The sequence below is a fragment of the Mastigoproctus giganteus genome, chromosome 7, assembly GCF_048544385.1.
Source record: "Mastigoproctus giganteus isolate SK-2022 chromosome 7, ASM4854438v1, whole genome shotgun sequence".
NCBI lineage: Eukaryota > Metazoa > Arthropoda > Arachnida > Uropygi > Thelyphonidae > Mastigoproctus > Mastigoproctus giganteus.
The window spans coordinates 196,634,684-196,647,520 of NC_143581.1; the positions used below are offsets into that span (position 1 = coordinate 196,634,684).

At 35.8% G+C, this 12,837-nt stretch overlaps 1 protein-coding gene across 2 annotated transcripts in view; it reads right to left on the minus strand.

Moving 5' to 3' along the window:
• The window catches only part of LOC150083526 (phosphatidate cytidylyltransferase, photoreceptor-specific-like), a 169,801-nt gene that overhangs the window by 37,683 nt on the left and 119,281 nt on the right, over positions 1-12,837 (minus strand). For both annotated transcript variants that reach the window (XM_090377335.1, XM_090377336.1), the window contains one exon: positions 11,707-11,883. In XM_090377335.1, the coding sequence (XP_090233461.1) occupies positions 11,707-11,883 (177 nt within the window). The remainder of the gene's footprint in view (positions 1-11,706; positions 11,884-12,837) is intronic.

Consider the following 12,837-nt stretch of genomic DNA (forward strand, 5'->3'; position numbering starts at 1 on the left):
ATATCAAAATTATTTTTTTGCATCCAGTTCCTTCATCAGTGCATCCTAACATCCAACCAAATTGGTCAGACAAGATGCCCCCTTAACAAACCAATGCTGTTACTGAAGGGTAATTGCACTCTTGTCTAAATGGTCATGCATTACTTCTTAACCAGTGACTCCATTATTTTCCCTGGAACAGAAGTTAAGCTAACAGGTCTGTAATTACTCATGTCACCTTTTAATCCTTTGTGAATTGGAATACATTCTCACATCTCCAGTCCATAGGGACCTCCCCTGAATCCAAAGATGCTCTCAAAATTATGGCTAAGGGTTTGCTTATCACCTTTTCAGCCTCCCTTAATATAATTGGATAGATCCCATCCACCCCAGGTGCCTTTCTTATGTTTAACTTCGATAATTTCTCTTCCACTTGCCTCTCAGTTATCACAAAGTCATTTAGCTGTTAGAATTTGATAAACTTCTTGCATTCACTTCCCTGACAAATTCCTCATGTGTGAATGTAGGTGCAAAATATCTATTCATTCTATCGGCAACCTGAGCAGGAGCATCAACAGTTAGACCATCGACATCAAGTCGACCAATATGATTGAACCCTTTTCTTCTACTGTTAAGATAAGTAAAATAGTTTTTGATGCTTTTCTTGGGATTCTTTGCAAGAGACGTTTGCTTGTCTAACCTCCTTTATGATTTTACTGCAGGCTAGTTTATATCTACCAGGACACTTCTGTATCACCTGATAATTTATATGTAGTAGCTTCTATGATTATTTCCCTGAATGCTTTCCATTTAGAATTTGTTGTTGGTCCTGCTGTATAGAATTTAAAAACTATCTGAGACCACTGTGGTCTTCTTTAGAAAAGCAAAAACCCTCCACTATATCCTTGATGGTAGTTACATCTTTAAGTAAATCCAATATCAATACACTGTGATCACTGCTACCTAGTGGTTCTTTTATCTGCAAATTCTTAATACATGAAGAATTACTGCTGATAATCAGCTCAAGAGTATTGCTCTCTCTCTCTTGTTGCTTCTTTAACATGCTGCTGCTGCTGCATAAAATAGTCATCTACTATATCCACAAAAGTTATGCTAGTGTTTGAGAGACCAACCCACAAGTTCCAGTTAATATCTGGAAAGTTAAAATCCCTCATTATAAGACATTCTGATTTACTAGCCAACTCTATTTCTATGTTCAGTTGTTCATTGTATTCATCACAGACATCCAAATGACAACACACTCCTACTCTCATTTTTGTTTTCCCAGTGCTTATGTCACACCAAACTGACTCAGCATTGCATTGGCCACCCATGTCAACTGGATGCATTGCCTTAGATTTTATGTATTTCTTAACTAATAGAAACCTCCCTCCTTTTCCTTTATACTCTCCATATTCAAATTTGGCATCCCTTATATCTGAGCTACATTACATCTCTGAGGCCGACTGGGCTAGCCAGGTGGGCAAAGTGCCGACCTGGCAACCCAAAGGTTGCGGGTTCGAATCCTGCCTCTGGCTTGGATCAAAGTACTGCAAAAACCTTGGGAGGTGCATTATGGCCACAGAAGCCGATGTGCCAATAACTACCAAAAAAAAAAAAAAAAAATCTCTGATATCCCCGCAATGCCTGCATTTAATGACTTGACCAACACTTCAAATTTATTTACTATGCTCCTAGCACTGACGTACATGCAAGTATACATGCACCTGCTAACAGTTTCCCAACTCGCCGAACGCTGCCTCGATAGCATCAACAGTAAATATTTTTGCACTCATTCTCTTTAAGTGTATCCCATCCCTGTAGAAGTCTCTCCTGTTAACAAGAAAGGCCATGCTGGTAAAAATTCCATCCCATGAGCCTTGCACAATCTCTACAGAGCCAAACTGATCGACAAGGCTCTCATCATATACTCCCTCCTATCGTATCTGGGCAGAAGTGCAGACACTTGCAAATTTAACCCTAACTCGTGACTTTTTTCAACATTGACCTATATTTTGTCTACTCTAAATGTCACTATTGCCAACATGCACAACAATATCACCTTTTGTGCCCTTAAAAGATGATATTTGCTGTACAATGTCATAACATTTGCCTCTGGCAGACATACCCTGGTCCTATTCCACCTATCCTTTTTGCACAATATATTTCCCATTTCCCAAACAATAGAGACACCAGCAACAACTAGCTCCTGTGGGACCAGCACATTCAACATGCCTGCTATTTTGACCTTTTTTCTTTGCTGATCGATTTGGTCTGAAGCATGATTTCTGTTCAAATTCAATTTAAGTGAGAATACTACACTAAAGTAATACATTTAAATGCAATAATTACACTATGCACCAGTTATGCAGCAATAATATGTATTATGCTCAAGTTTACATTATTAAATATATATATTATGATATCAAGTTTACATTACATGTATTATGTTATCGAGTTTACACTATACCGTCACACTTGTAAAGTTAATTTTAACAGTTAATAAAATTATCTATTAATGGCAACCTACATGATTTGAACTTTCAAGATACCTATTTAATACAATTAAGATACTAGAATACCTCTACCATGCACTAAGATACAATGTTCGTGCCAAATCACCAATACAAAGGTTCTATGTATATTAAGTAGTATACTTACAAAATCTTTAGCTAAATGTAAAAATAAACTAATGAACATGACTAGGACTATTAAGCCATTTATAGAATACAATTTAATATGCTAATTAGGCCAATAAAACAGCAAAATTTTTTAAAATCTTATTTGTTCCTAGGAGCTCAAAATTCTTGGATTAGTACACAGATACTTTTGAACCAAAGGAGTAACTGGGCCAGAATAATGATACCACAGCAAAAGAATAGTAAATCTTTACATACTCAATCAGCTATCGAGCAATTGCAAGATATTTTTAACTTAGCCAGTTCTATGTTTGAATAATGCACAGGAACCTGTGAAATCTGAAATCCATCAAGTATTACACCACTAATCACATGCTGTACCCTATTGCAAAATGTTTAATTTAAGTCAAAAATCAGAAATAAAAATCACAGTAGTATTCCAACATGATTAGTCTCAAGGAACTTGAAAACCAGTACCACGATCTGGTTGATTCGAATCTACATTCTTTTGTACAGAACAGGAAGCTGCATGAGTAGCAACAAGTAGTTGATTGCTGGAACAGGCTTCCATCTGTTGTTGTGGAAGTTGATAGCATAAACAAATTTGAGGCTGAACTACACAAACATTTGGAGTGACCGGATGGGTGAAATGGAAATGGTTTTTTTTTTGGCTGATGCTGTATAAGCTTGCTTTCTTGCATCATATGCCTCAACTAATGCTAATGAGCTGATGAATCCATCATGTTCTGCCCCCCCTACTGTACAATGCACCATTTTTTATCCCAAAGGCAATAGTCACTTTCAAAATGATAATGCAACTATCCATTGTACTAGAGCTGTTTGTGAGCTCTAGTGCAATGTTAAGAATACTTAACTTGTTTGTTCACTGATGCCATTAAAAACTTGTCTCGTCTTTTCAAGATGATAGCAGGTGATAATGAATATAACGTGCACTAAGTATACTTGCGGAAATTTCTTAACTGTTTTGGAGAAGAACATTAAGGATATTTATTTTTATGTAAAATTTTCTCAGAGGAAAGTTCTAAGAAGAAGTAACAATCTGACAAACTTTGATCAAAGTTTGTAAAAGAATTCTGAAAGCACTTACTTGTTTGTAAATAAGAACTTACTCGGTTCTAATAAAACCCTGCAACTGCTTTTTGCTTCAGCTTGGCTATAGTTCATTTCATGTCTGCAGTACAACAGTACAAAAATTGAACTTTTTTTTTTTTTTCTTCTCTCCTCACCTCAAGTTTTATGTAAAATAGTTGAGAATTAAAATTATCAAAAATAACTAGCACCAGGAGTATTTTGAACAGTTGATTTTTTTCAGATAACTAGTTCTAAACATACTCTTAAAAAATATAGTAATTTGCATATTTATTACTTATATATTATATACAGTACATGCTTAGATGGCTTAAAAATAAGTTCCAACATTCTACTACTTGATAGATAGATAGCTTTTTTTTTTTTCAACTGCAAGATTCTGTATTTTCATCAAACACAAATTGGTACTCACTGAATTCTTATGATTCAGACCCTCTAATCTGAAGGGCACAGAAATTGTTAAATTCGCTATTAGTATCTACATTATTTTATTGGATGATTGTTTTCTACATCAGCAAGTTCGGGAGACAACTAGAGGGAGTAATACTCTTGATCTGATTATCAGTAGTGATTCTTCATGCATTACGAATCTGCAGATAAAGGAATCACTAGGTGGCAGTGATCACAGTGTGCTGAAGTGGGATTTACTCAAAGAGGTAACTATCATCAGGGGTAAAGGGAAGGGTTTTTGCTTTCGTAAAGGTGACTACAATGGTCTGAGACAGTATTTAAATTCTATACGGTGGGACAAACTGATGATGTTACCAACAGCAAATTCAAAATGGGAAGCATTCAAAGAATTTATCTTGGAAGCTACTAGGCTCTACATAACTAAGAAATATTGTTCAAGGTTTAGGCCTAAATGTATGTCAGATGAACTAATGAGACATGTGGCAGAGAAGAAAAATGCATGGGATACATGGAAACCTATTATAGATATAAGCTGGTCTGTAACCAAGTCATAAAGGAGAAATCCTTGGCAAAGGATACAAAGAAAAACAACAAAGAGTTCTTTACCTATGTAAACTCTAGAAGGAAAGGGATGAATCAGATTGGTCCACTGGATATTGATGGTTCAACTGTTGATGATCCTGCTCAGGTGGCTAACAAACTAAATGAGTATTTTGCATCTACATTCACCCATGAGGAGTTATTCAGGGAGGGGAATGCCAGAGGTGAGTTAAACTCTGGCAGTGAGATGGATGATTTTGTAATAACTGAGAGGAAAGTGGAGGAGAAATTGTTGAAGATAAACATGAAAAAAGCACCCGGGGTGGATGGGATCTATCCAGTTATATTAAAGGAGGCAGCAAATGAAGTAAGCTAACCTTTAGCCATAATTATGAGAGCTTCTTTGGACTCATGGGAGGTACCCATGGACTGGAGATGTGCAAATGTGACCCCAATTCACAAAGAAGGATCAAAGGGCAACAAAAGTAATTACAGACCTGTTAGTTTAACTTCTGTTCCAGGAAAATTAATGGAGGCACTGGTTAAAAAAACACTGCAGGATCATCTAGACAAGACTAGTTATAGCTCGGACACAGCATGGTTTTGTTAAGGGAAAGTCTTACCTTACCAATTTGATTGGATACTATGATGTGTTCACAAAGGAATTGGATGCGGGGAATAACTTTGATATCATATATTTGGATCTTAGAAAGGCTTTTGATACTGTTGCACATGGAAGACTGCTGCACAAATTGGAGCAGTATGGCATTGGAGGCAAATTGCTGCTATGGATAAAGGGATAGTTGAGTGGGAGAAGACAGAGTAGTAATCAATGGACACTGCTCGTCGTAGATTAATGTTATTAATGGAGTCCCTCAGGGTTCAGTATTGGGTCCATTGTTGTTTTCTGTATTTATAAATGATATTGATGATGGTATATCAAGCTTAATGTCCAAATTTGCAGACAAAATGAAGATTGGCAGAGTTGTTAAGGACACTAATGACAGTATGCTAGTGCAACAGGATCTAGAAAAGTTGAGCAGATGGGCTGAGAGGTGGCAAATGAAGTTTAACATTGACAAATGTAAAGTACTACATATGGGAAGCAGCAACTCCAGAGTGACATATTAACTCTGTGGTACTACACTGACAGTGGTAGAGAACGAAAAGGACATGGGGTAATTGTGCAGGCAGATATGAAGTTTTCTGACCAGTGCAGACGGTCTGCAAGAATAGCTCATAGTATCTTGTCAATGATACACAGGAATTTTTATAGAAGGGATAAGGAGGTGATTATCACCTTATATAAGGCAATGGTCAGGCCACACCTTGCGTACTGTATACAGGTCTGGAGGCCTCATTTTAAGAAGGATGTAGAGTTGTTGGAACGAGTACAGAGAAGGGCAACAAGATTAGTGAATGGAACAAAGGGTTGCTCTTATGAAGAAATGCTTATATTTTGCAAATTACAGTGTCTGGAGACTAGTCACCTGCGAGGTGATCTGATTGAAGTGTATAAAGCCTTGAATGGTTTGAACATCCTCAATGCTGATGGAATTTTTCCTCTTGCCCAGAATAATCATTTGAGAGGGCATAAATTCAAATTGAGGAAAGACAGATGTAGGATAAATGTGCAGAAGTTTGCCATTAGCCAGCAGGTGGTTGGTTGGTTTGTTGTTTGTTTGGTTTTTAGGAGCATTAGCAACTAAAGCCATATTGCTGCGGGATATGCGGTGGTCATTTCCTGAACTTTCTGCATCCTCCCTATTTGGTGGTGATGGGATCGAACCCCAGTCTAATCAAGAAGCGTGCGTTACGCACTGCTGCTCCTTCCCACCTGGCTACGGAGGCACCTTGGTTGGTTGGTTGGTGGAACAGACTTCCATCCTTTGTTGTGGAAGTTGATAGCCTAAATAAATTTAAGGCTAAGCTGGACAGGTACTTGGAACAAATGGAGTGGTGAAATGGGAGCGTGTTTTTTTTTTTGACTGATACTGCATAAGCTTGCTTTCTTGCATCACATGCCTCTACTAATGCTAATGATATACTTATCATAATTGTCCTCTTCTCATTTTCAATTCACACCAGTATTTAATGGTGAAACTATTTCCTCATTTGTCAAAAATTGATAGACTTGATCATTATGAAAACAATTAGTATTAGTTAAGGCCATGGGGTGCAAGGAAGCCTAAGGCTTATGCTGCACCAGCCAAAAAAAAATAATAATAAAAAAATTACAAAAAGGTGGGGGGGGGGGGAATAATAATAAAACCACCTTCAACCACCCATGGGTGGTTTAAGTCCAGTCTAACTTATTCCAGTAATTTATAACTATACAGTATTTTGGGGGCAGAGCCTCATGCTATGTGGTAGAATGACTAACTTATAGGTTAGTGCAATAGCATCAGTTTAATTTGTAGATTGTAAGCAGAGAATAAGTAACATTAGTCTTCTCCACTGGCAAAGTGTTACTTATTCAAGGTAGTGCAATACCATGGCAACTCATTGTGAAGGTATTCACAATTTGAGATATAATTAAAACAATGCCAATTCTAATTACTTTGGCAGATGGCTACGAATTAAAATGATGCTATTGCACTAACTATACGTTAGTAATTTATAACTTGTTGGCTAAAATAAAATTTCCTGCAATGCAGTCTAAATCCAGTCTAAATTACTGGTTAATGTGCAGTTCATGATTTGTCTCTAGTTTTGTGGAATGCTGTTAAAACGTTCAAAGAATTTATTGGAGAGTTGGTTGAATTGCATAGAAAAAAATCCCTGTTCACAGAAGGTTAAACCAAGGAACTATACAAATAAAAATTTAAAGAATAAAGCATATATCAAAAAAATTATAAAGAAACTTCATAATATTTTTTATCACAGAACTTTTTATGCTTCATATCAGTGTTCGACATTATGATAAAAGATAAAATGACACAGTTCAAATTTATTCTTCTTTGCTTCACTCCTAATGTGTTACAAAAGTGGAATCATAATTTTATTATATTTGTAGTGCTGTTTCTTAGCATGAATTTTTGAGGAGGCTTCCATCCTGCAGTGGGTTGATAATGGCTGCACTTTACTTTTACTTTTTCTTACAATTAAATAATAAATGTATCAATTTCTTTGAGTGAAATTTTTTGGATAATTAAAATACCGTATTTTCCAGCTTATAAGATGCGGTTTTTTTTCGCGAAGAAATACTTGGAAAATCACCCTGCGTCTTATATGGTCATTGTCACATTAGGCCTAAAGACTACCAGCAATGCATTTTCGATGATGCAGTGCCGGTAAACTGAGTTTTGAAAACTTCCCTTTGAAATTCACACCAATTTTACTTAAGATTTATCGGTTGAAATATATTTTTAACAATTATCAGTGGTTACAATCTATGGCAACAATACATACCAGTAATCTTTTTTTCATGGAAAATTTGTTGAAATCTGTGTAATATGAATCTCACAATCAGACGTAAATAAAAACTTGTTTCATTTTCCCATGTGTTTGCTTCCTCTATAATATGAACTCGCGCTTTTATGGTATTCCTCTATGATCTCGCGCTTTTATTATCTGGCGGGCTAATTAGACTGGATCAGGATTTTTCAATTCCAACCATCTTTTACAAAGAGAAAGTGATGCCCATATTTGTTTTAGGGTGAGTAAGAATTTCTGTTACGTTACTTCTGTCAGCTTTTTTCAGAAACAAACATTTCATTATTGGTTGAACATTTACCCAAGCGTATACCATTATTTTGAGAAAAATATTACAGTATTTAATTTTATTATTATTATTATTTTCTCCAAAATATTATTTTTATTATTTTGGAGAAATATTTATTTATTATTTATTTTATTTTTTTCAAAATATGTGGCCAAAACTAGGGCGTGTCTTGTATGCCAGTGCATTTTATAAGCCTGACGGAAAATATGGTAAGCTAACTGGTATTTAGATAAATGGAATTCTACTAAAAATATTAGAATTTTAACTGTAGTGTTTAACACCAGACAATCACTATATTAATAAAAATTCATCAACTTCAACCTACCAATAATGTGGAGTGGAACTCCATCATAAATAGAAGTAGTAAAAAAGAACTACTGCTGTGTGAGTAAGAATGAGTAAAAGATAAGTACATTCCAGAATGAATCAAAGGTACTATCTAAGACAGGACATTATCCAAAATGACCAGGACTAAGGTTAGTTTGGATAGCTGCTTCTAAATGCCCTCTATCTATGAATAAAAGGAAGGCAGAAAAAAAATTAAAAGAAAACTATAGTACAGTCAGTTCTGCTATAACGTGCATTTTCACAATGTGAATTTGCTCCAATGTGAATGATATATTAGGGAACAATGCTGGTATAACGTGATTTTCCTGGCGTTACTCACAGACAAAATTGCGCATTGGCTCGTGCGCAATTTTGTCTGTGAGTAACACCAGGTGAATGCAAAACCTGGCACAAAGCTGAATGTAGCAACCTATACACAATACAGTCAGTCCTTGTATAACACGTGTTTACACTACACGAATTCGATCATACACAATTTATAAATAGGGGAACGATATCTTATATAACACGAACCGAATTCGCTTATGCACGATTCGCCTTTGTGTTTACAAGAAATGGCAGTCGAACGCAGAATCACCCCAATGGAACGCAACATGATAGGAACGAAGAGAAGATTCTGAAAATGTATTTATCTTTTTTATATCAGTGAAGAGGAAACACATTTCACAATAATAACGTAAAAACCAACACAATTCCAGCTATCGGTATAATCGCAAATGCAATTAGATCGAGTTTACTACCAGTTTATAACAGATTCCACTGGCAGAAACGAAACTGGAAATTGTTTTTATTGTTTTATGATAGTAATCCCTAGAAATGTGCTTTAGTAAAATGTGAGGTGTTAATAGTGTATCTCTGCCTTTATGGTGTTGTTTATTCAGTTGCTACATGCGCGCAGCTTTGTTTATGTGTATCAAGCTTGCCTCTTCATTTTGTAATTGTGCTTTATTCCCTAAAAATGAGTAAAATTCTTAAAAGGTGTGAACAGGAAGCGTCCTGGTGAAGACACTACAGATTCAGAGAGAAAAAGAAAAGCAATATCGATAAACAGAGGCGGACTAGGTCAAAAATTCTTACCCGGAAAAATTTGTAGTGGCCTCATACTAGCGTTTATGGCCAAAATCACACCGGCCTCCGACCCACCGGGGTTTCCCTGGTAAGGCTTATGGCCAGTCGGCCTCTGTCGATAGAGAAAAAATATGAAATTGTGAAACGCTTTGAGTGAAATGAAAGACCATGTGATATTGCACGTGCTACAAGCCTAAATGAGGCAATGCAGAGAAAAAAAACTTTCATAGCAGGAACAACTCAAAGTGTAATTAAAATCCATTAGATTAAGACAAAGAATTGGAAGAGATGGAACAGCTGTCATCTGTTTGGATAGATAATCAAACAAAAAACAAGTTGGCTTACGGTAGAAGCAAAAGCAGTAGCAATATTTTATTACGTAATAGTTGTAATAAAATACTTACATATTTTATTATGATTATTTATTGTATTTGGTAATGTTTTGGTTACAAATGTGTGTTCAATCTTGGGTGGTCAGCACCTAACCCTATTTTTCCCATAGGGCCTGTTGTTTATATTGCACGATTTAGCATTGCACGAGGGTTTCTAGGAACACAACTATCATGCAATACGAGAACTGACTGTACATACAAAGTTTACGAAGCTTAAATGTCAAACGTCAAATGTGTGACAGCTATATTTCCCATTTACTGTAGTTGTATTGGTTGGAGACACACTGTTGTCATTCGCTGTATTCACAAGATAACATGATATTGTAGGCCGACTCATGTTTTCAGGAGCTCACATTTTTCAGTTCAAACAGAAATTTTGTGAGGTGTGATAGCATGAGCAGAGGAGTAAATTTCTGGGAGGTCCCCACCATAAAACAATTTGCAGTTCCTGGTTTATTGGGCTTTTCAGTTAGTGCAATCTAATTATAAATGGGTAGTAAACTCAATCTTACTGCATTTGCGATAATACCAATAGCTGGAATTCTGCGAGTTTTTACATTATTATGGTGAAATGTGTTTCCCCTTCCATGAAATCTTCAATCATATAAAAAACAAATAAATTTTCAGAATTTTCTCTTCATTCCTATTTTTTAAGCTTCGTAAACTTGTCTCGCTTGTGCAATTTGTGCATCCTGTGTTCGTCGTTATTGATTATCTTTTTTATGTTTCAAATTTTACAATCCAAAAAAAATAGATATTATCTTGTCAAAGTAAAGTGCTATATTTACTGTAATATTTATTTATTAGAAATTCAAGATTGTGCTAGCAATTTTATTGGGTTTCTAACTTTTTTTTTTGGTGTTTTACTTATCAGACTGAACTTTTTTTTTTTTTTTTTTGAGTGCTCTGCCCATCCCTATTTTTCCCATAAGCCCTGTTGCTTTTAATGCGTGAAATACCATAATGCAGAGATTTTTAGGAACACGTACCACGTTATAGCAGAACTGACTGTAATTTGCATCTATTATTTAACGCCGTATACTGTATATGCCTATACAGCTTAAAAATAAACACACACAAAAAAATGGATACTATCTGTCAAGGCATTTCTAGCTACTAAAGGGCAGTTTCATTATAATCAACTATGATATATTTGGACAATAAAGAGTTATTTGGTTTTTTTTTAGGAGCATTAGCAACTAAGGCCATATTGCTCCGGGATATGCGGTGGTCATTCCCTGACCTTTCCGCATCCTCCGTATTTGGTGGTGACGGGCTCGAACCCCGGTCTAATCAAGAAGCGTGTGCTACGCACTGCTGCTCCTTCCCACCTGGCTACGGAGGCGCCAGGACAATAAAGAAGAAGCAAAGCAAACTCTATTACAGTATAAGAATACAAAGACTGGTGATAATAAAGACGACTTCTATATTTATACAGCTTTTATTGTGTTTGTGTAAGAAGCATTTCTTTTGAGTTAACAATATTCCAACTTACAGCTCTGCTTAACAGGATTCCAAAATAATCCACTAAGCTCTCCCCATAAAAGAAGTAGTTTGATGTGATGAGGAAATACCACGATAATGACCTAAACCATGGCAATCCATGAATGCGATACACAGCATATCCAATGGAAATAATCTCCTGAAAACACTTCACCTGTATAACTAGAGTCTGTAAAGAGAATAATTTAACATTACTTCATGTCAAAATAAGTTTGGAGCCAAAGTAATCTATGAGGGGTGATAATTTAATTCACGGAGTGGTGCAAGATTTTATGTTTACCGCATGAACTTTCCATAACTGCTGTTACAGGCACTTTCCCTGATCGCTACTGAGCAGACTACAGCTAATATTGTGTAGGCAGTGATCACTGCCACAGGTGCTAAGGTTCTGCCACAGTTCCCTTATTCACTGGACTTAGATTTCCATGTGATTTATTCCTATTTCCGCATCTGAAGAAAGCTCTGAAAGGCAAGCAATTCGCATCCAACATAACGATACTCGCAGAGCCACAAAGGATGCACTTCACAGTCTTTCAAAAAATGGCTTGCAAGAAGCATTTAACGTATGGGTACGAAGGTGGTGAAAGTGTGTAAAGTTCAAGTATTTCGAGAAGGAGAAATCCATGGATTTAGATGATGATAATTAAGATAAGATAATGACCAGTCCGTGAATTAAATTATCATCCCTAGTACAACATAAAAACTACGCTTACAATATTTACAAGCTTCTGTATAAAAATTAAATTGTATTAAAAATTATAAAAAATAGCAAAAACAATTAAGCATAATTAACTGGTATTCAGATAACTGGAATGCTACATTCCAAATGAAATTAGTTTCAAGAGAATAAAAGGTAAAGTTTATTTGTAATTCAAAATGGAGATTGAAATGCAATGGAGAGGAATTTATTGTTTAGGCTTCTTAGTGATTTACTGTAAAAATAACTTTAATTTTAAATAGATATGTGCCACAGCAGTGGTTGCAGGTATATCTTCATTTCCTTTTATGCAGAACAGAACGTTCATTAAGATTCTCCCTTAGATCCCTTCTTATTTTTATTTATCTGAACAAGTTTCCTTTTCCCCCAAAAGCTGATGATTTTAAAACTAAAATAAATTTCTCC